This window comes from Heloderma suspectum, chromosome 16 (assembly GCF_057233095.1).
Source record: "Heloderma suspectum isolate Gila_16-S chromosome 16, 16-S_ref, whole genome shotgun sequence".
Taxonomy (NCBI): domain Eukaryota; kingdom Metazoa; phylum Chordata; class Lepidosauria; order Squamata; family Helodermatidae; genus Heloderma; species Heloderma suspectum.
Window position 1 is genome coordinate 4,781,510 of NC_139473.1, and position 23,902 is coordinate 4,805,411.

General features: G+C 45.8%; 1 protein-coding gene, 1 long non-coding RNA gene and 3 other non-coding genes across 12 annotated transcripts in view; all 5 read right to left on the minus strand.

Annotated features, from left to right (window-relative positions):
* Nucleotides 1–2,608, minus strand: part of TEX14 (testis expressed 14, intercellular bridge forming factor) — a 50,396-nt gene extending 47,788 nt beyond the window's left edge. The window contains exons 1-3 of one of the 3 annotated variants that reach the window (XM_084822925.1): nt 2,357–2,608; nt 1,306–1,440; nt 291–405 (exon numbers count right to left, since the gene is read on the minus strand). In XM_084822925.1, the coding sequence (XP_084679051.1) occupies nt 291–405; nt 1,306–1,435 (245 nt within the window). In that variant the 5' untranslated portion in view covers nt 1,436–1,440; nt 2,357–2,608. Of the gene's footprint in view, nt 1–290; nt 406–1,305; nt 1,473–2,032; nt 2,288–2,356 lie in introns of those variants that run through there. The other 2 variants (XM_084822928.1, XM_084822927.1) reach the window with 2 other exon arrangements.
* A 4,363-nt stretch (nt 2,609–6,971) lies between these two features.
* LOC146334880 (uncharacterized) lies at nt 6,972–23,611 on the minus strand. 6 transcript variants are annotated; one of them, XR_014786159.1, is made up of 6 exons: nt 20,100–20,190; nt 19,860–19,989; nt 12,568–12,758; nt 12,328–12,463; nt 10,253–10,335; nt 6,972–9,317 (listed from the first exon to the last, which is right to left on the minus strand). It is a non-coding gene; the product is annotated as an uncharacterized LOC146334880 (long non-coding RNA). The 6 variants fall into 6 exon arrangements; XR_014786158.1 differs by lacking the exons at nt 12,568–12,758; nt 20,100–20,190 and adding an exon at nt 23,373–23,611; XR_014786157.1 differs by lacking the exons at nt 12,568–12,758; nt 20,100–20,190 and adding an exon at nt 20,699–20,847.
* Nucleotides 11,827–12,045, minus strand: LOC146334881 (small nucleolar RNA U3). Its single transcript, XR_014786209.1, has one exon. It is a non-coding gene; the product is annotated as a small nucleolar RNA U3 (small nucleolar RNA).
* Nucleotides 16,909–17,128, minus strand: LOC146334882 (small nucleolar RNA U3). Its single transcript, XR_014786211.1, has one exon. It is a non-coding gene; the product is annotated as a small nucleolar RNA U3 (small nucleolar RNA).
* LOC146334883 (small nucleolar RNA U3) lies at nt 18,517–18,735 on the minus strand. Its single transcript, XR_014786210.1, has one exon. It is a non-coding gene; the product is annotated as a small nucleolar RNA U3 (small nucleolar RNA).
* Nucleotides 23,612–23,902: the final 291 nt, after the last annotated feature.

Genomic DNA, 23,902 nt, shown 5'->3' on the forward strand with positions numbered 1-23,902 from the left:
GATGGTGCAAGGAAGTACGCAGGGCAACTCTGCCTCTTCCTACCCCAAACCTCAGGGAACTCTTATGCAGCCAGATCTCTTGCTCAAGGCATTTGCCACAAACATTCAAGCTTAGCTTGAAAAACACTTGTTTTTTAAAAAGAAAAGAAAAAAAATACAGAAGTTGACCTTCCCAGGAAACTTTGTTCAGTACCACCTCCTCTGCAGAATTGTGGAACATACACACACAACTCTGGCTCTGGGAATTGCCCATAAATTTGGAAGCCTATAACAAACAAAATTGTACTTACTGATTCGGGTCCGAGCCATAATCCAGAAGAATATCAACAAGTTTTCCATTACCAAGCAAGGCAGCTGTGAATAAGGGAGTCTGTCCTAAGGAGTTGATAGCATAAACAGAGATCCCTGAAAAAGGCAATGAAAATGTGAAGAAGACAGACTACCGTGCTCCATCCAATTTCCCCTGGTGAAATTCCCTTTAAATCAGTGGGGTCCCTCAGGAATGTGGGGAAACTCCTTTTAAATCAGTAGAGTCCCCCCCCCAAAGGGGGGCTCCCCAGTCTCTGGTCTGCTGCAATTAATCAGAGGGGTGCCATCAGTCACACCATTAGTGATAGGTCACAGATTAAAGTCAAGAGATATTAAGCAAAAAAGGCAGATTAAACAAAAAAGAAAAAGAGCAAAAGCAACTTTTAAAGCATTCAGCTGTCCCTTCAATCTCCTTAGATAAAAGGAACCCAGAACGATCATCATAAATGCAGCACTGCCTACACAGTTCCTGCTCAGAAGAGAACACTTTGGCTTGGTTTAGACATGACAAGCCAGAGTATGGGTTGCCGTTTAATCGTGGGTTATCGCTGAATCGTGGGTTGTTGTTACATGTGAAACTTACACTATGGTTTAACTCTGGGTTGTTAACCACGAACCACCCAGGAAGAGAACCCATGGTTTGTTGTTGGGTTGTGGAATCTGGGTTGTTCGTGATTAAGGTTGACATTTCATGCATCTGATGAAGTGAACAGCGTCCACGAAAGCTTATACCAGAGTATATTTGCTAGCCTTTCAGGTGCCACAAGACTCTTGGTTACTTTTGCTGCAACAGACTAACACACCTACCCCTCTGGAAATTGCTTCAAAGGATTGGCACCTTTCCCCACCATTGCATCTCTTTTCAGGAACAAATGGGGGTCAGTATTTTTCCTATGGCACCCAAAACATTTTCCTATTTTTAAAAAGCTGGTTCCTTGTGCTTCCCTACCAACCAAAGGTGTGAAGGTATTGGCCATTCAATGCAGTCCTGCATACCCTTTTTAAGAAGCTTCTTCACTTTGATAAAGTTGCCTTCTTTCACATGTTGATGGAGTTGAGCTTCCTGGGAGTCATTTCTCAAGTTGCCCAGTTTCACTGGGCAGGGAACAGGGGGTGCATGAGCCATTCTCCCTGGTTAAAAGAGAATTTTAGGACTCACCTCCCTTTGGAAGGGCGGAGAGTCAATTATTACACCCACCCCATTTCTCTCTCTCTCTCTCACACACACACACACACTGTCCTGGGAGTAAGTCCCATCAACTTCAGTGTAACTGACATCCCTGTGAACCTGTACAGAATCGAGGCCCAGGTGTCCACCCCACTAAGAATGCAATCCTATGCATGTTTAGATGGAAAATAGTCCTACAAAAGTCCTCTATGGCTAGCTGGAGAATGCTGGGAGCTGTAGAACATTTTTTTCTTTCTAAACCTGCATAGGATTTCACCCTAAAAGCCTAATTTTGAGTCTAAGGAATTGAACTCAACCAAGGCTTCCTGGTTTTCTGTTTACTGCGCATAATCCTGCGTGGCACCCAGCTCCTTGCAAAGGATTAAATCCAAATTGGACCATAAGCAAGCAATGGGGAAAGGTGTGTTGGGGGGGGAGGGGGTGTCCTTTCTTCCAAAACATGCTTATACACACACACACAACTCAACAATCCCAAGCATATTTACTCAGTACTAAATTCAGTGTATCTTACTCCCTAGGCCTAAGTGTATTTACCAGAAGTGGGGATCCACTTTTCCAGAATCTTGCACACTCAACAGGCCCAAGCATATTTGCTTAAGAGTAAATTCAGTGGCATTTACTCCCTAGACCTGGTAGCAGTGTTGACCAGTTACTATTATAAGCCTACGATTAGGGGATAAACGTTAATGATCCGCGCCTCCAGTACTACATGGGTAGTTTTCCCCTACACCGTTTTGTCCCCGCGTATATATCCGTCTCTGCTCTTATGCCCAACCTTCCTAAACTCTCCCTAGATCCAGATTCCGCCCCCAAAGCTGTTTCGCCTAAATAAACCGCTCCCCCCCCCCAAACACTCACCTCTTCCCTTTCCCAAACGGTCGTATCAACGTAGCCCCCCCTTTTTGTCGGGATAACGTTCCTTTGGAGGCTAGAACGCACGTGTGTGTGTGTACGAATGAGACACACACACAAATACGTACGCAGTTCAGCTCTTACAATAAAGATTGCGCGAAGCGTTGTGTGTTTGTGAGGGGCATTATGCACCCTCATTTGGGTTACAATGAAAATTGCACGGAGGTTTGGGCGCAATCTTTTTGCACCCTGAATTGCAAGGCATGGGGGGCGCGGCGTGTTTGCGTGTACGTGTGTGCATTTACAATAAAGATTGCACGGAGGTTTGGGCGCAATCTTTTTGCACCCTGAATTGCAAGGCATGGGGCGCGCGGCGTGTTTGCGTGTACGTGTGTGCATTTACAATAAAGATTGCACGGAGGTTTGGGCACAATCTTTTTGCACCCTGAATTGCAAGGCATGGGGGGCGCGGCGTGTTTGCGTGTACGTGTGTGCATTTACAATAAAGATTGCACGGAGGTTTGGGCGCAATCTTTTTGCACCCTGAATTGCAAGGCATGGGGCGCGCGGCGTGTTTGCGTGTACGTGTGTGCATTTACAATAAAGATTGCACGGAGGTTTGGGCACAATCTTTTTGCACCCTGAATTGCAAGGCATGGGGGGCGCGGCGTGTTTGCGTGTACGTGTGTGCATTTACAATAAAGATTGCACGGAGGTTTGGGCGTAATCTTTTTGCACCCTGAATTGCAAGGCATGAGGGTGGTATTCTGTACGTGTCTGCATTCACAATAAAGGCTGCACGGGACTTTGCAATTCTTCTGCACGCCGAGTTGCAAGAGAGGTGGCACGAGAGTGTTTGCGTGTGCGCGCATTCACAACGAAGACTGCACAGGGGTTTACGTGTAATATTTATGCACTCTTAACCTGCGGAACAGATTGCACGAGGGTGGCTTGTGTGTCTTGCGTGCGAGGAGACCCCTCCTGCAATTTCAGCACCAGACACCGGTCACAACTTTTTTTAAAAACACCCTTTTATGAAAGCGAGATTGCAAGCGGTCGTGGTGTCCGTTTCGGGAGACTGGACAGGGCAGAGCAGGATGAGGCCTTCCAGACGTTGTTAGACGTCCCCAACGCCCATCAGCCCCGCCGGCGTGGGCGACCCGAGGATGATGGGGATTGCAGTGCGACGCCTGGAGGGCTGCAGGGTGGTTGGCCGTGCAGCGAGGGGGGTGGGGGTGCGTGGATTAAAATGCGATAAGGGCGCAATCGAGAATATTGAAAATTATTTGCCGGAGAATAACCAGACCCGGAAAATGGTGCGCAGCTGAGGTCTAGAAATAGGTTAGGAGTAGCCCCCTTGAGTCTGGGGCTGCGCGTTTTGCAGCGCGGCCCTCTAGCGCAACCCTAGGCGTGTCTACTCGGGAGGAAGCCCCACTGACTTCGATAGGGCTTGCTCCCGGCAGCGAGTGCAGCGTAGGGCTCGCGAAGGAAGCGATGGCGGCGTCGAGAGAGACGCTCAGCGGGGGCCCGTCGGGCAAGAATGGCGGCGGCGGCGGCGTCACCACTTCCCTCCCTGCTCTTTCCAATATGGAGTCGAGGGAGACGGGCAGTTTCCCCTCAGCGCTGAGCCGGCAGTCGCCAAGCGACGATGCCAAAGCCGAGGAGAAAAACACTTCCCGCCAAAAGAAACAGAAAATGCCTCAGCCGAGCTAGGTTCCTCCTCTTGCTTCCCCGTTCTGACAAGGGGCCTCCCCTTAAGCTCGTCTTCATCATCGTCAGAATCCTCCCCGTTTAGTCATACTTTTTACGCGTTCATGAAATACGTGCCTGTGTTGTCATACAACTACAATGGTCAAGGGGAGGGAAGGTTACAACAACCGGGTTTGTTTAGCTGGGGGGGGGGGGGAGACAGTATTTATTTTTTATTCATTTATTAATTCAATTCATTCAATTTTATACCTCCCAATAGCCGAAGCGCTCCGGGCAGTTCACAAAAGGTAAAGGGAGACGTGATTTTGCCCAGCCGTTAAGTCGTGCCCGGCGCTTCGTGACCCCACAGAGGCGTACAACAAAATCATGCCCGGTGTGGAGAACGTGGATAGGGAGACATTTTTATCCGTTTCTCTTAATACTCCCTGAAGCTGGTTAGCGGGAGATTCAGGACAGACCGAAGGAAGAACTTCAACACGGCGCAGTCAAAACTATGGAATTTGCTACCACGGGACATAGCGACGGCTGCCAAGTTGGATGGCTCTGAAACAGAATTGGACAAATTCATGGAAAAGGCTATCAATGGCTACTAATCCTGATGGCTGTATTCTACCCCCAGTATCAGACGCAGTCTGCCTATGTACACCAGTTGCTGGGGAACATGGGTGAGAGGCTGCTGTTGCACTCGTGTCCTGCTTGCGGGGTTCTTGGGGGCAGCTGGTTGCCTCCTGTGAGAACAGGATGCTGGACGAGATGGACCTTTGGACAGATCCAACATGGCTTCCCTCACGTTCTTAAGGTTTCGGTCTGTTGTTAGGTTCTGCCCCACGGAGACTTTTATATTCCCTGTAGTAAAACCCATTCATGGAGTTGGAATAGAGACCCTGACAAAGCCTGCTTGGTGAGGATATTTTCAAAATCCTTTAAAAGGTGGCTTCGCACTTCAACACACCTGGGAGTAATTCCCATTGAAGTGAGCGGGATTTATAGCTGAGGAAATGTGTATGAGTTGCTGTAAACAGGCTTTTTTTGAAATGAAGTAGCTGGTGGGCCTGATACACAGAAATATTTACTTCTCACGGCATGTTTATTTTGGGCATTGGGGCAGCAATCTTCCAGGTGCTTACCTGAGAGGAAGTCCCACTGAACTCAATGGGGCTTGCTTCTGATGCATAGGATTACAGTGTTGATTTAGTAATAATTATTAAATTAACAGCGTAATTAGACATTAAGGGCACATGTTTAGTCAGAGAAGTCCTACAACACCCAGCATCCTGGGAGTGCTGGGAATTGTAGGACCCCTTTCCATCTAAACATAGGATTGCACCTTAAAACCAGCGCAGTGTTTATAAAAAGGTCACAAACTGTTTACTAGAATCCCCCTGAAAGAAGACACCCCTGATCAAGCTGAAGGATCTTGGAAACCAGGTCTTAATGTATAAGAACCTGGGTAGGGATGAACATTTTCAATCCACATCAAACTGCTCATCCCATTCACAGGAACATAGGAGGCTGCCCAATGCCAGTTCAGACTAATGGTCCATCTAGTTCAGTATTATGTTGATCCAACCAGCAGTAGCTTTCTAGGGTTTCAGACGAGTGTTTCCTAATCCTACCTGGAGATGCTGGGAATTGAGCCTGGGACTTCCTGCATGCAGAGTACTAGGGATGTACGAATCCCTTACCCTGTTCTGTTGTGGGGCTTCCGCGGTGGGGGGGAGGCGCTCCGTCCCTCCCCCCGGAATCATCCCTGGCCAGCTCCGCAGAGCCGCTGGCCAGGGCCGGCCGCAGCCGGGCTGCTGCGACCATTTGTGTCCAGCCAGGCTGCCGTGATAGGCTACGTAAGTATTTACATAGCCTATCACGGTAAAGGCAGCCACGCAAATGGCGTAGTGGCTGCCATTTGTGTCCCTGTTCTTGGCCGTCATAGGCTACGTAAATACTTATGAAGCCTATCACAGCAGCTTGGCAGGATGCAAATGGCGGCAACAGCAGCCGGCCGAAAGACCAGCTGCCGCCGCCGCAGCCCCAGGTGAGTTTCATTCCGGGGGGATTCCGCGGGGTGGGAGGCGGTTCCGCCACAGATTTCGGGGGCCCGAATGCCAGTGCATTCGGCCTCACTGAAATCCGTGGCGGAATTCTCCGCCATCCCTACAGAGTATAAGCTCTATCCCTTAGCCCTGGATGTCTTATACTGCATCTTCAGTGCTTCTCGAGATTCACATCTAAGTTATGCCTGCAGCTCCAATCATGTGTATGGAAGCCTGCTTTTAAGAAAAGCTAAGCAAAATTTCCTTTTTGATAGAGGATGCAGGTTGAAATAAGAAAGCACGGGGGGATCACTGCCAGATTTTGAAACCAGCTAAAGTAATTGTTGGCAAGAACAGTCTGGAATATCTTTTAACTACTTTGTCTCTTCCTTGACATTTACATTTGAGCTGTTTTTGCCAGCAGTTCTTGAGCAAGCAGATTCCAACAACCGAGAGCTGGAAGAAACAACACCGAACAAGTGCATGGCTGATCGCAGCCTTTGGACCAGCAAGACTTTGAAGAGACGGAAAAGTACAAAGGAAGCAGCTGAAATGGGAAAACAAATCATTAATTTGACTTAAGTTTAGCAGGTTGGGTTCTTTTCCCTAGAGTTGAAATACTTTCGCTGTTGCTCAGCAGTAGCACTAAATAAATTTTACATCTATCTGCTGAGAGTGAGAGAGAACTACGCCTGACACTTAATTGGACTCCAGAGTTTGTTCATACTGGCCGGGGATAATGGGAACTGTAGGCCAACACATGCAGAATGCACCAGCTTGGACAAAGCTGTTCTGGGGTCTTGTGTTTTCAAACACCAGTGTGCCATATTCACACTTTAGGTAGGAGCATCTTTTTAAAAAGATCACATCTGACAATTTTTGCAGGACTCAGTTGCTTAGTTAAAAGTTTATTTTATATGCTGCTTTTCGGCCATAAGCCCCTAAAGCGGTGTACATGCTATTAAAACACAAATAACTAAAAGAATAGAAAGAAAAGGTTGAAATCACAAAAAGCAACGTTCAATAAACTGGAGTACACTGACCCAGCAGCAAGGAAGCAGAATTGAAATGACATGGGGAATATTTGCAAGGGAAAATTGGGGGTGGGAGGAGAGTTAAGCACTGCCCTTCTGCCTGCTAATTAGCTACTGCAATAGGCAAACAGAGGACTGGGAAATCATTTCCCCCTTTCCAACAATAGTTTCAGTCCCTGGTTTAAAAATGAACCATGGTTAGCATTTAGCATTAAATATTGTTATCAGCAGCAATGCAAGCATAACACTGCACCATAGTTAACACAAAGCAGGGAAGCGAGGGGCCTAATTTGTGCAGGCTAGATTGTCGACGCACCTAGGCCACACACCCACACCATGGTTAGGAGATTGCTGGTGTTTCTGCCTGCACTGGACCTTCCTCCCAGGAAAATCCCAGAAATCGTGTGTGCAGACTAAATCTTATTCCCCTCACTTTCTCCCAATTATTACTTCCACTTCTGGATTTCGTAGGTTCTTCTCATACGTAACGCAGTGGCAAACCTGAATTTGGTTGAGGCAAAACTCTTGCGTTTCATGTGTCCATACTAAGAGCTGCCAATATGAAATGCCGCAGTGTGGTTTCCCCCACTATTCCTGCCTGTGGCTGTCCGGAAAATATTATTTTTCCTCTATGGAAACAAGGAGGCTCTCTACATTCTTTTTTTAGTAAATGATGCACACGGGTCCTCCCTATCTGCAAGAGCCTGCTCTTGCCCCTTAAAGGGCTGTCCTTCAGGGGAACCTCTAAAAACTGCATTTGACACAGGACTCTATCCTTGAAGGGAGCCACAGACACACCATAGAACCAAATGCACCACAGAAATATTAAAATGAAGGGAGGAGTGGAAGAAATCTTCAACAAATTTGAACCTTCCACTGAGCATGTCGTAGGGTTTTGTTTTTATTCCCTTTTCAAAATAGTTTCCCCCCTCCTTTTCTGTTTTTGCCTTTTTGTGGCTTTAATTCAGCATATTTTAAATTACTTGTTCTCTTTCATTCATTTTAACTTGCATCAATTTATTAGTATTTGTTTTATTTGGATCGCAACGTTGGACGGAGAGCACTGCATGGATGGCAACGCTAGTCCTGAGCATTCCCTTCCCGTCGATGGAGGATTTTGTCAGCAAGGCCACAAACTGCCGCGCAATCAAATTTGCTTCCACCTTCTCTCCAGCACTGGGGGAACTGTCCAAGCCACTGTTGGTTTCCTTTGTGCAAAACACCACTGGGAGACAGGGACTGGGTGTTTTGGGGGGAGACCTTTGACTCCATTAAGCAGTGCTGGCTCCAGGTTTTCGAGGGCCCTTGCGCAGGACACCTTCGAGAGGCCCATTCCCTCTATGCGTCTGCCTTCCCACTGCCACTGCCACAGGAGCTGCTCTTGGTGGTCCTCCTCTTTCTCATCATTACTGCCACTTGTTTGCTTCACAGGCAGAGCCAGCGAGCAAGTAGGCAGTGGCATCTGGTGCGTCTCCTTCTCCATTGTCTGGGCCAGAGCGAGAGGAAGGTGAACGAACAGGTTGCAATGGTGAGGAGCTGGAGCAACTCCAGGGGACTCGTGTGAGTGGGCCCCTGCTGGGCTGTGGGCCTTTGGCAAATGCCCAACCATGCCTACCATTGATATGCTGCCACTGCCACTGAGTCACCTTTCACAGGGCTGATGCTTTCTGTCCCATAACTGCGCCTTTAGATGGGCCATGTTCTCCCTAATGTTTATTCTTTCTGAAAAGCAGCAGAAATGGGCAGGGACCAGATCACCATTTTCATTGTGCAGTGTGAGGCAGGGAGGAAGGCAACCGACATCCTCACACGACTGGGCCACGACTTAAGTTTAAGTTATTCTCTGTCATCGTTGGCTGAAGATTCATTTATTTTACAAACCAAACAAAACCCAAGATGCTGTTTATGAGGGGGAGGGATGTTCATATGAAGAGCCCAGGACTGGGCGGTGGGATTCATGTTTTTAGTCTGAGATCGGCTTGGGGGAGCGAGTGAAGGAACTTGCGCGTGCCAAATGCATAATCAGTCAAGTGGGTTGCATCTGTGTACTCTTAAACCCAGTCTGTGTACTCTTAAATCCAGTATCTCAGGTGTGAGAGGAACGGCTTTCTCCACAGCTGGCCCATAGCGCAATTATTACCATCGGTGTACGCAGCAACAGGTATTCGGTGGCAGCAGACCATGCCCATGAACCTATACCAGAAAGAGGTCATTATCTTACAAAAATACATTTCCAATAGTTCAAAGTGTACTTAGGCAGTTGCAGGGCCTTAGATGCACACCCCTCCCTACAAGTATCCTGACTCCCCTGCCGCCACCAAATTCCCCCAACAATTTCATGCCTATTTCATATATATCACTCTTTCCTGCTGCTGCTAGGAGTGAGGAAAGAGCAACTTGTATCAGGATCATTGCAGCAGGGGAGCGAAGTTGTGCACCTTTGATTTATTGCATCTCTCTCCCTCTCTCCCCCCCCACCCCCCTCCAAGATCAAGGGAGCATATAAGGTTTGTCACTTCCCCACCTCCTCCTCACAACAATCTTACAAAAAATTATGTCATCTAAAAACTGAAGTCTTTCTTTTCCCTTTCTTCCTGAAATTTTGCTAGAAGTACTGGGATATCTTAAACCTGTAACATCACTGTTCAAACACAAGAATCTGGATATCGAGGCAGCACTGAAACATATTGACTGTATTACGGGGCAGTTACGAGAAATGCAAAATGATACTATTTTCAACAACATTTTTGAAATGCCAAGAAAGCATGTGTATCTGCTGACCATGAACCACCATCAAAACATGTGTGTAAACTCCCTTGGACTTCAGGAAAGCTGATTTTAATAAACTCAGAGCACTAATAAGTAGGATTCCATGGCAGGAAAACCCAACAGGAAGCAGAGTTCAAAGATGGCAGGGAGTGGGGGGGTGAGTGAATGCTTATCAAATTTGCAGATAACACAAAATTGGGTGGGATAGCTAATACATTAGAAGACAGGAAAAAAATCAAAATGATCTTGCGAGGTTAGAAGACTGAGCAGAAAATAACAGAATGAAATTTAACAGAGATGTGCACAGCTTTTCGTTTAGAAAAAAGAAATAAAATGCACAGGTATAAGATGGGGGATACCTGGCTTGGCAATAGTACGTGTACAAAGGATCCTGGAGTTGTAGTCAATCACAAGATGAACATGAGGCAGCAGTGTGATGTGGCTGCAAAAAAGGCAAATGTAATTTCAGGTGCATCAACAAAAGTATAGTTTCAAAATCATGGGAAGTGATAGTTCTACTCTACTCTGTTTCTACACATATTTTAAGGATTCAGATAAATTGGAACAAGTTCAGAGAAGGCAACGAAGATGATCAGGGCACCAGGAACTAAGTCCTACAAGGAAAGATTGAAGGAACTGAGTATCTTTAGCCTTGAGAAGACAGAGGGGGGGTATGACAGCATTTTCAAGTACCTAAAGCATTGTCACACAGAAGAGGGCCACAACCTGTCCTCTGTCATCCAAGACTGTAGGACATGAAATAACAGGCTTAAGTTACAGGAGAGTTTTCCAGAGGGTGGGTATAATAAGAATATTCACGTTGTAGCTTATTCTTGATTTTCTACTGGTGGGTTATTCTTCATTTTTTACTTTTTGTTAGTTCGTGGCAAGAACATGACAATTGAAGTTGCTTAGTGAAAACGTTTGAATGTACATAAATTGCAGTATGGCTGCAAAAATAAGGGTTAAATAAAAAACAGTTTAGAGTTTTGTCTTTAAAAGGTCTGCAGACCAGATAACACCCCCCCCCAATGCTTCTGGCACGCGCACGCACACGCACACACACACACACACACACTGGCTACAGGCCTGGCAGGTGGTAAGAAACACCTTATGTATCTGGAACCCTGAAGAGCTGCTTCTAGCCAGAACAGACAAAATGGAGCTAAATGGACCAATCTTCTGACAACGGGTGGGTCTGCACAATTGCAGAGGCTCCCTGCACATGCCAGTCACGAGCTGCCTAATTAGTGTAACTACCCTGGCCAGGTTTGAATGTCATAACCTGCACCCGGGGAAGGTAATTATGCTAATTAGGCAGCGTGTGATGGGCACATGCTGGGTGGCTTATTTTCCCTCCATGACTGTGCAAACCTGGTCACTATATGATTGCTTCCTGTGATCCTGTTGCATAAATTACACTGTTGAATTGTTATGACATAGTCTTTGTTGTGTAATTGACCACCGGATGGTAGTGTAAGGCAAAGAATGGGAAGTTAGGGTGCATGGATAGCTGGGGAATGCTGGGAGTTGTAGGACGTTTTTTCTCTCTAAACCTGCATAGGATTGCACCTTTAATCTTGGTTTTGCTGCTGAAAATACTTTGTTTTTCTATTTGTAAGCCTAATTATACTCACTGAAAACAAAAACGTTAAAACTGAAAGCATTCAACAAATGGTGGCACCCTCCAGACATATCAAACTAGAACCCCTATCATCCCCAGCCTGCAAGTCCAATTCTCAACTGGTTGCCATGCTGGCTAGGGATGACAGGAATTGAAGTCTTCAAAGTTGAAGAATTAAGTTGGGAAAAGATTATTTGTATTATTAAAACCAAAAAAATACAAGACAGTACATTAAAAATAGAGATAACAAAATAACCCAACTTAAAAGAATGATTTTATTTTTGAACTATCTTGAAAAAGTAAGAGCGAGCCACTCAGCCTGTGTTCTCTCCCTCCAACCTCCTTATAACAAGGAAGCCAGAACGGTCATCAATAGCAGGCAGCAGCTGCATGAATGCAACACTGCCCACTTGCTTCGCGCTCAGAAGAGAACACTTTGACTCCTCCTCGTGGTTCGCTCGACCGACCACTTTCAAGCGCACTTCTCTAGTTTGACACTATAGAAATGATCCCTGAAAGTATAGTCTTACCAAACAGTTGCTCTGCTCCCCAGCCTGGGTCTTCCACCCTGTTCTGCAGTTTACAGCAACCAGCTTCCTAGCCCGCCCGCTGACTTTGCGGGATTCATTCACACGAACAAAAACTATAGGCTTGAAGTCTCCCATAGAGAATTTATTTTGAGAAATGCTTTTAAAAATTCCATTTGCCCAAGAACCCGCAGAGGACCATAAGCCCCCTGGCTTTTGATTTGCATAGGAGACCCAATCAGCCAATCACATTTCCACCCGATTCTTCCTGGAACAGGCTTGCCTTCAGTTCGCTCACTGGCTCTTTCAAGCCACGTGGCCTCCTGACGTCGTTCCCACAAGCGGATACAGCTTAATTGTGTGGCTGCCACAGTCTGCCGGCAAAAGCTTTCAGGATCTTTGCAGCCAGAGCCTTACTCCTAAGTAAACACACAAAGGATCTTGTTAAAAGAGCAGGCAGGCAGGCAGGCGAAAAGAAATCAGTCCCTGGTTCAATGCTCACTTCAACCCTGTGTACACTTACCTGGGAGTAAGTTATCTACTGCAGTCCGAAGTCTTGACGTTGCACATTACATACATTACCTTGGTGGAAATCCTTAAAAGCCATTGTAGGCCAACAATTTTATCACACCGTACTGCAGAGACTGGGAGACACTGACCAGGCGGACTCCAGGGGACATGCTCGGGCCACATCTGGCTAGCCGCTCTGAGTGCCTGCAGCAAGAAGAGCACTCCTGGATCAGACCAAACGCTTATCACATAGTTTCCCACCAGCAGCCAACCCAGATGCACTATCAGGACAAAGCTGATGGCCTCCCTTACTGGGCTGTTGTAAGGATTTCTACCAAGGTAATGTATTTTGGAGCCTCGTGTGGCATAGAGTGGTAGGCGGCAGTATTGCAACCGAAACTCTCCCCACGACCTGAGTTCGATCCCAGCAGAAGCTGGGTCCCAGGTAGCAGGCTCAGGTCGACTCAGCCTTCCAAGGTCGGTAAAATGAGTACCCAGCTTGCTGGGGGAAAGGTAGTCATGACTGGGGAAGGCAATGGCAACCCCCCCACCCCGCTATAGTCTGCCACGAAAACGCCAGGGAAAGCGGCGTCCCTCTAGGAGTCAGCAATGACTCGGTGCTTGCACAGGAGGAACCTTTCCTTCAGTGTATTTTGAACACTCCCCTTCATGGATCACTGCCTTGTTGTGGCGAAGGGGCTTGCGTAACTCAGTGAAGCCATAAGCTATGCTGTGCAGGGCCACCCAAGACGGACAGGTCATGGCAGAGAGTTCTGACAAAATGTGGTCCACTGGAGAAGGAAATGGCAACCCACTCCAGTATTCTTGCCAAGAAAACCCCATGGAACGTATCACAAGGCTAAAAGAGATGACGCCGGAAGATGAGCCCCTCAGGTCGGAAGGTGCCCAATATACTACTGGGGAAGAGCAGAGGGAATTTCCAAGTAGCGCCAGAAAGAGTGAAGCGGCTGGGCCAAAGCCGAAAAGACATTCAGGCTGTGGATGTGTCTGGTGGTGAAAAGAAAATCCGATGCTGTAAAGAACAATATTGTTGAGGAATCTGGAATGTAAGATCAGAGAATCAAAGTAAGCTGGAGGTGGTCAGACATGAGATGGCAAGACTGAACATCGACATCTTGGGAATCAGAGAACTAAAATGGACAGGCATGGGCGAATTTAATTCAGGTGACCATCGTATCTACTATTGTGGGCAAGAATCCCTTAGAAGAAATGGAGTAGCACTCATAGTCAACAAAAGGGTGGGAAAAGCAGTACTGAGGTACAATTTTAAAAATGATAGAATGATCTCAGTACGAATCCAAGGCAAACCATTCAACATCACAGTAATTCAAGTCTATGCCCCAACCACTGATGCCGAAGAAGCTGAGGTTGATCGGTTCTATGAAGACCTACAACACCTTCTAGAACTAACACCAAAAAAAGATGTCCTCTTCATCATAGGGGATTGGAATGCTAAAGTAGGAAGTCAAGAAATCACCGGGATAACAGGCAGGCATGGCCTTGGTGTACAAAATGAAGCGGGACAAAAGCTAATAGAGTTTTGCCAAGAGAACACGCTGATCATAGCAAACACTCTCTTCCAACAGCACAAGAGACGACTCTACACATAGACATCACCAGATGGTCAATATCGAAATCAGATTGATTATGTCCTTTGCAGCCAAAGATGGAGAAGCTCCATACAGTCAGTAAAAACAAGACCTGGAGCTGACTGTGGCTCAGATCAGGACCTTCTTGTTGCAAAATTTTGGCTTAAATTGAAGAACGGAGGGAAAACCTCTAAACCATTCAGGTATGACCTCAACCATATCCCTTATGAATATACAGTGGAGGTGAGGAATAGATTTAAGGGATTAGACCTGATAGACAGAGTGCCTGAGGAACTATGGACGGAGGTCCGTAACATTATTCAGGAGGCAGCAACTCAATCCATCCCAAAGAAAAAGAAAGGCAAGAAAGCCAAGTGGCTGTCTGATGAGGCTTTACAAGTAGCTGACGAAAGAAGGGAAGCGAAAAGCAAGGGAGAAAGGGGAAGATATACCCAACTGAATGCAGAGTTCCAGAGAACAGCAAGGAGAGACAAGAAGGCCTTCTTCAATGAACAATGCAAAGAAATCGAGGAAAACAACAGAATGGGAAAGACTAGAGATCTCTTCAAGAAAATCGGAGATCTCAAGGGAACGTTTTGTGCAAAGACGGGCATGATAAAGGACAAAGAAGGCAGGGACCTAACAGAAGCAGATGAGATTAAGAAGAGGTGGAAAGAATACACAGAAGAACTATACAGGAAAGATCTGAATGTCCCTGATAGCCATGATAGTGCGGTCTCTGAACTTGAGCCGGACATCCTAGAGAGCGAAGTCAAGTGGGCCTTAAGAAGCATTACTAACAACAAAGCTAGCGGAGATGACAGTATTCCAGCTGAGCTATTTAAAATCCTAAAAGATGATGCTGTTAAAGTGCTGCATTCAATATGCCAACAAATTTGGAACACTCAACAATGGCCGCAAGACTGGAAAAGGTCAGTTTACATTCCAATTCCAAAGAAGGGCAACGCCAAACAGTGTTCAGACTACCGCACAATTGCGCTCATTTCACATGCCAGCAAGGTGATGCTCAAAATCCTACAAGCTAGGCTTCAGCAGTATGTGAACCGAGACCTACCGGAAGTACAAGGTGGGTTTCGAACAGGCAGAGGAACTAGAGATCAAATCGCCAACATTCGCTGGATCATGGAGAAAGCAAGAGAATTCCAGAAAAATGTCTATTTCTGCTTCATTGACTATGGTAAAGCTTTTGATTGTGTGGATCACAACAAACTGTGGCAAATTCTTAAAGTGATGGGAGTACCAGACCACCTTACCTGTCTCCTGAGAAACCTGTACGAGGGTCAAGAAGCAACAGTAAGAGCCAGACATGAAACAACCGAGCGGTTCAAAATTGGGAAAGGAGTACGACAAGGCTGCATATTGTCACCCTGCTTATTTAACTTATATGCAGAGTACATCATGAGTAACGCCGGGTTGGATGAATCACAGGTCGGAATTAAGATTGCCGGGAGAATTATCAACAACCTCCGATATGCAGACGATACCACCCTAATGGCAGAAAGCGAAGAGGATCTCAAGAGCCTCTTGTTGAGGGTGAAAGAGGAGAGTGCAAAAGCTGGTTTGAAACTCAACATTACAAAAACTAAGATCATGGCATCTGGCCCCATCACTTCCTGGCATATAGAAGGGGAAGAAATGGAAGCAGTGACAGATTTTACTTTCTTGGGCTCCAAGATCACCGCAGACGGTGAATGTAGCCATGAAATTAAAAGACGCTTGCTCCTTGGGAGGAAAGCTATGGCAAACCCAGACAGCATAGTAAGAAGCAGAGACATCACCTTGCCAACAAAGGTCCGTCTAATCAAAGCTATGGCTTTCCCAGTAGTAACGTATGGCTGAGAGAGCTGGACTATAAGGAAGGCTGAGCGCCAAAGAATTGATGCTTTCGAACTGTGGTGCTGGAGAAGACTCTTACGAGTCCCCTGGACTGCAAGGAGGTCAAATCGGTCAATCCTAAAGGAAATCAACCCTGAGTGCTCATTGGAAGGACAGATGCTGAAGCTCAAATATTTTGGCCACCTAATACGAAGAGAAAACTCTCTGGAAAAGACCCTGATGCTGGGAAAGACTGAAGGCAAAAGGAGAAGGGATGGCAGAGTATGAGATGGCTAGATAGCATCACCGATGCAATGAATATGAACTTGAGAACGCTCCGGGAGAGAGCGCAGGACAGGAAGGCCTGGCGTGCTATGGTCCATGGGGTCATGAACAGTTGGACACAACTGAACGACTGAACAACAAAATTTTGAAGACTAAAGAGTGCTCTATCAAAACAACCTTTTAAAACTAATAATCAAAGCCTAAACATCTCATTCTACAATCCCACCTTTTTTAACATTTTAGAAAGAAAGCCACTCAGTCTGTGTTCTCTCCCTCTAACCTCTTTAGAATATGAAACATTGAAAAACAAAGAGAAATACATAAAAGTGGAAAACATTAAACAAAATGAATTAGAGATATGGAAAAAAAATATAAATTTCCAGTGGAGCAACCATGCTACTTTGTTGCAGCAAGAGCAACAAAGAGTTTTGTGATACCCTAAAAACGAAGCACAAACTTTCATAAACACTGCTTACTTCCCCAAACACACAGGAGACAATAAGGGTGCAACTGCATGCATGCTTAGAAAAAAAATTGAACAAGTCTTATCTAAATGCATGTGGAACTGCGCCCTAACCAAAGCTAATTAAACTTTATTTTTAAACCATTAAAAAAAAGAGCGATCCACTCAAGTCTGTATTCTCTCCCTCCAACCTCCTTAAAATAAGGAAACCAAAACAGTCACCAATAGCAGACAGCAACTGCATGACTGCAGCACTGCCCACTCACTTTGTGCTCAGAAGAGAACAGTTTGAGTCCTCCTCATGGTTTGCTCAACCAACCACTTCTGAATGCACTTCTCTAGTTTGACACTATAGAAATGATCCCTGAAAGTATAGTCTTAATGAAAAGTTGCTCGACTCTCCAGCCTGGGTCTTCCACCCCACTTTAAAAGCCACAGCAACCACCTTTCTAGCTCACCCATTGTCTTTGTGGGATCCAGCAACCAAATACTATGCAATCTGCCGTGGAGAATTTCCTTTGAGAAACACTTTTAAAAGTACGCGTTCGGCATAGAACCATCCTTGGATTACAAGCAGGGGACTAGCCTTTCGATCTTCGGCATATAAATCATGTGCTCCACCCACTTAGCTACCGGCCACTCCCCTCAATGCAGCTATCTCAGTGGAAACCTGTTTTATCTTGAAGTTATGAAGTGGGCTCTACTCCACAGAAGTTTAGGCCAGGAAGGAGGAACATGATGGGTAACACCCATCATCCCTATTAGCTCTGCTGGCTAGGGCTGATGGGAGGTGCAGTCTGACACCATCTGGAAGATCACAGGTTCCCCACACCTGGTTGATGCCACAATAAAATGAGTTAGGCTGCAATCCTATGTGCCTTTTGAGTAGAATGGGGCTCACTTATGAGTACGCTCAGGACTTGGACTGATAGTTCTTAAGGTGCTAGATGACTGTCAGTTTTGCTGCAAGAGGCTTAAAAGTGCAGTCCTATACATGTCTACTCAGAAGACCCTTGACATTCAATGGGGCTTGCTCCCAAGTAAGTGAGCACAGGATTGCAGCCTCCCAATATAAACACTTTTATATTCATAAGCCCAATTACCCTGGCAGAAAGCAAAACAGAAATTAGTTAAAGTTAATAAACACTGAGAATATCAAACACTGAAAAAGAGAAATGCATAAAAGTGGGTAATATTAAATGGGGACACAAAATGGATTTGAGATATAAAAAACATAATAATTTCCAGAGGAACAACCCTGTTACTTTGTTGTAGCGGGAGCTACAAAGGGTCTTGTGGCACCTTAAAACTAACATGCACTGGTTTTCATAAGTAATGTCTACTGCATCAGAAGAAAAATACATAGAAGAGGAAAACATTCAACAAGGGACACAAACGAGATGAGATATGTAGAGAAAAATACTTTCTCTAACTTGGGAGGTCGTGGTTCTAGTCCTCACTCAACCATGATCCGCATCCTACCTGACCTCACAGGATTGTTGAGAGAATAAAATGGAGAAGGATATAAGTCACCTTGAGATCCTTAGAAGAGAAAAAAGGCAGCATATAAACATAAGAAATTATTCCTATTGCTTTATTTCACCAAGTGCGAAACTAACAGTAACGTGCCTTCATTAACTGTGTTTACTTCCCTAGTTCTGAAAAAGAAAAATATCCTACAATATCTGACTGAAATACAGACAAAACTGTGCCCTTAACGAAATAATTAAATTCTATTTTTAAACCATTAAAAAAAAAGTAAGAGCGAGCCACTCAGCCTGTGTTCTCTCCCTCCAACCTCCTTGTAACAAGGAAGCCAGAACGGTCATCAATAACAGGCAGCAGCTGCATGAATGCAGCACCGCCCGCTCGCTTCGCGCTCAGAAGAGAACACTTTGACTCCTCCTCGTGGTTCGCTCGACCGACCACTTTCAAACGCACTTCTCTAGTTTGACACTATAGAAATGATCCCTGAAAGTATAGTCTTAATCTCACGTCGCTCCCCGTAGACCCCAGGGGGGCGCTCTTAGCTCCCCAAGTTACGGGAGGCTGCAAGAATGACAAGGCCTCTGGCCAATTTCTTTCTTCTCCCCGCCGTCCCCCGTATTTCTCACGAAAAGACAGCGCGCCACCTGTTATCACAGCTTGATGCCCGCCGCTCCGCCTGCATCCCAGGTGAAATTAGTAAAACTTTTAATTTCCTCCGTTGCAAAACGACGCTGAAGACCGGCGCAGGCCCACGCCTCCTTATTAGCATAGTTAACGCCCCTGTGCTTCTTTCCTTCATTGACGCTTATGAGGTTTATTCCGTTCTATATATTTTCGTTATTATTCACAAGCAACACAGTTAATACAATAACTCAATGCGATGACATCGCACAAGGAAAGAAAGTAAACTGCCCTATCCAAGCTTTCTCTCAAAAACAAATCTTTTTAAAATTTAGTTTTTTTCTGCCTTTGTCAATGGGGGTGTGTGTGTGTGTGTCCCGGCTGCATTAATTTATCCTAGGCACGCTTACTTGGGAGTAAGACCCACGTCTAGCGCCTCCAGCAGCAAGTAAGATAAGATCCTTGAACTGGAAAAGGCCAAGCGCATGTTTATTCCCATGCAAATCTGCGCAGGATTCCAGCCCTACTCCAGCACGCTTGTTTCCACAACGGGCCACCGGCAGCGTCCGTACAGTTTGCAAAGGGAGCCTGTCCTTTGTCGCCTGCGCTCTCGGAGGCACACGGCCCCCTACATAGAGGCAGGATTTGGCGGTCATGCTCAACGCCTCCTAACCGGCGCGCCAACAGCTTCTATATGCATTTGTCTGATCCTCCAGGGACAAAAACTTGTCTCCGTTGCATGCACGAGAGAGAAATGGTGGCAGATTTATCCTGCAGTTTGCAAAATTTGCGGTTTGGAATCAATGCAAAGGTCAAAGAGCTTCATCAAGGGGCGGGCGCCCTTCGCCACGCTGCATCCCTTTTGCAGGAGCAAATGAAGAGGCAATTTCTTATGGCACCAAAAATGGTCTCCCATTATTATTATTATTATTATCATTAGCTGCTTCCTGCATTCCAACAACCCAAGATGCAAAGATCTCGCCACACCAATGCGGCCCTTACCCTTTTTAAGAAGCATCTTCACTTCGGTGTAGTTCCCGTTCTGCACACGTCGAATGAGCTTCGGGGGATTCCTCCTTCAGGACACGCCGCTTCACTGGACAGGGAGCAGACGGCGCCTGGACCGCTTTCCCTGGTTAAGAGAGAATTCAGACGCGTTTAGGACTCGCCTCACTTTGGGAGTATGGCAAGGAGTCAACATTAACCCCTCACCACCGCTTTTTAAATAGAACTGCCGCACACTGTCCAGGGAGTAAGTCTCATTGGCCTCATGGGACTGACTTCCCCGTAAACTTCCATGTGTTCACCCTACTGAAAGTCTAGTTTCGAATCCAAGGAACTAAATTCCTGGTCCCCCGTTTACCGCGGATTAATCCAGCTTTGATTGGACCATAACCAAGCAATGGGGGTTAAACACCAATTGGTGGGTTGGGGGAGAAACCCCGTCTTCAAAACATATTTATACACACACACCCCTCAACAATCCCAAGTATATTTACGGCGCAATCCTATGCATGTTTAGACAGAAAAAATGCCTATAATTCCCAGCATTCCCCAGCGAGTTTTTTCTGCCTAAACATGCATAGGATTGCGCCCTTAGTAAATTAAGTGTAACCTCCTCCCTAGGCCTACTTAGTGTGTTTACTAGGGGAAGAAGGGGGATCCATTTTTCCATAATCTTGCACATTCAACAAGCTCACTGAGGTTTACTTATAAATAAATTCAGAAGACTTTACTTCTAGGCCTAGCAAGTGTTGTTTACCAGTTTGCTATAATTTTTTTTATTAGATTTATAAGCATATAATTAGGGGATAAAGTATCGACGTTAATTATGCCCCCACCTCGTGCTGCACAGGTTGTTTTCCCCTACTCCTTTTTATCCACGCTTTTAAGACTGCCCCCCAAACTGACCACCAACTCATTGCCTGCTCTAACCACGGTTGTTTCCCATAAATAAACTGACCCCTAAACACTCACTCCTTCCTTTCCCAAACTGTCGTACCAACGTGGCCCTTTTCCCAACCGCGGAAGATTGCAGGATAGAAGGCTGTGTGTGTGTGTGTGTGTGTGTGTGAGAGAGAGAGAGAGAGAGAGAGAGATGTATGCAGTTGGGTTATTATAATACAGATTGCATGAAGATTTGTATGTAGCATTTTGCACCCTAATTGGGTTACAATGAAGATTACACGAAGGTTTGCGTGGCTGTGTAATATTTATGCACCCTAACCGCGTTGCAATAAAAATTACACGGGGGTGTTCGTGTGGGTGCAATCTTTGCAATTCCTTCTGCACTGTCTGCATTTTCTATTGGTTACATCTAAAACAACAACCCACTTTGTGAAGGATGGATTGTAAAAAGTTGTGGTGGTGTCTTATCTAATTCGGGGGGAATGGGTAAGACGGGTAGGCAGCCTTTTTGGACCTGGGATACATAAGGCAATATGAGAAACTCTCATGGGCACCACCCCAAAATGGCTGCATGGCAAAGGACAAGTAACCTGCTCAAGGGACTTGAGTATAAAGCAGAGGTGGGGTCTGAGCCCCAATGCACTAAAGAACTCCTTTGAACCCACAGTTTTAAGCACCAACAGAAACCTATTTCACAGCAATCCCAGCAGCTGGTAAGAAAATGTGTTAATTTAAAAAATGGCAGGGATAGGGCACCATTGTGGGCATCGAGAAAAGTGTCCCAGAGCACACTGACGCCTCTGGGCGCCACGTTGGCTACCCCTGGGAAAGACCTGTAGGACTGGGCCAAAACCTTTTGCTTCCTCAGGCAGAACATGTTGCCATCGGAGGTCTGCCATGCTCCATCATTGCAAACTTTTAAGAAGGCCTTGAAAATGTATTAATTTACTGTGGCTTCTCTTGATATGACTGTTGTTATTGCTGTTGCTGGTTTTATTATCGGCTTTTATTGCTATTTTATTGCGTTTGATTTTATCACTTTTAATATTTTAACTGTTTTTAAGTATTTTATTGCCACCTTGGGAGGGCTTCTGCTCCGAAAGGTGGCCAATACATTTTTAATTAAATAAATATAAATAAACAGCAAATTTCCCCCCACCCCCCAAAGGCTAGGTGTATAGCACCCAAGGCTGACCAGTTTATTTTGACCCCTGAAATACAAAACTTCACAAGGGCTTCTCCCTGGGAGTAAAGACCCCACCGTAATAATACATTAAATAACTAAACATCGGCTGAACTTTCAAGGAACCCCAAATCGGCTTCCTAAGAGGCAGCTACCTTGCTCTGCATAATGATGGGGCCGGCCCCAGTTAATAGTTCTAGCTGTTGGATATGAGATAGTAGCAATATTTCAATTATTATTAGCCTAAGGTGCCTCCAGGTTCAGGGGCAGTATACCCCTGAGATTCAGAATTCTGTAACTGGATTGAATGATAAAACTGCCACTGGGGGATTTAGACGAGTTCGTGGAGGGTAGGTTTATCAACAGCAGCTATGACACCAAGATGGAGCTTCCCGGATCAGAGGTCTGAATGCCAGGGGGTGAGGCAACAGCAGGAGAAGGATTATCTTCATGCCTTGCTAGGGAGTTTCCAAAATCAGCACGTAGCTGTCCTCTGTTGGAAACAGGATGGTAAACTAGACGGATCCTCAGTCTGATGCAGGGATTTAGAAGGCCAGCATCAATCGAGAATGAAGCCAATATAAATTGCTCCTGGTTTCAAATATAAATATTGCTGGCGGTTCTTCTTCTGACCCTCAAGAGATTGATCATCACAGTAATCAAGCAGGGCCATTCCACCAGCCCAGCTGAAATACTTTATTTATTACATTTGTGTTCCGCCCAGAGCTGAAGCTCTCTGGGCAATTCACAACATTTAAAATCATAAAATACAACACAATAAAATATAATTTAAAAGTTAAAACTACAATAAAAAATAAAAATAAAAGCCAAAATAACACATAGCACCAATGCAAAGATTGAAAATAATCACAATCTTCCTCTGTGTAGTGCAGTCCTATGCATGTCTACTCAGAAGGACGTGCCAATGAGTTCAATGGTGCTTACTCCTGAGTAATGGCTATAGGATTGCACGCATGATTTTTTCCAGCCTTCCCTCCCCATCTATTTTTCCTTGTTATGTTGTCTTTTTAGACGGTAAGCCTGCAGGGCAGGGACTGTCTTGTTTTACTGATTATATGTAAGCCACTCTGGAAGCCTTTTTGTCTGAGGAGGGGATACAATACTTTAAATAAATAGACATTAAATAAAAATAGCAACACCCCCTAAATCCTGCCTTCAGACAGTTTTGTCACATCTCACAGCATGTATTTGCTGGTTGCAACCGACATTGTGCATGAAAGCAGAGGAGGATTTATAGGCAATCTTGGGGGGGGAGTGGTTTTTTTAAAAAAAAATTTTAATTTTTATAATTATAGTTTAAAATAAAATTAAAAAGGGGGAAATAGAGATGTACCTGATAATATTTTCAGAGAATAACCAGCCGTGGAAGAAGTGTGCATATATGGACTTCTAATGGGACTTACTTCAATGGGGCAATGGGGCAAGCGTACAGAATCCAGCCCTGGAAGAAGAGCGCATATATTGGCTTCAACGGGGCTTACTCCCAGGCAAGCGTGCGGAATCCAGCCCTGGAAGAAGAGCGCAAACATTGGCTTCAACGGGGCTTACCCCCAGGCAAGCGTGCGGAATCCAGCCCTGGAAGAAGAGCGCAAACATTGGCTTCAACGGGGCTTACCCCCAGGCAAGCGTGCGGAATCCAGCCCTGGAAGAAGAGCACAAACATTGGCTTCAGCGGGCCTTACCCCCAGGCAAGCGTGCGGAATCCAGCCCTGGAAGAAGAGCGCAAACATTGGCTTCAGCGGGCCTTACCCCCAGGCAAGCGTGCGGAATCCAGCCCTGGAAGAAGAGCGCAAACATTGGCTTCAGCGGGCCTTACCCCCAGGCAAGCGTGCGGAATCCAGCCCTGGAGGAAGAGCGCAAACATTGGCTTCCGCGGGCCTTACCCCCAGGCAAGCGTGCGGAATCCAGCCCTGGAGGAAGAGCGCAAGCATTG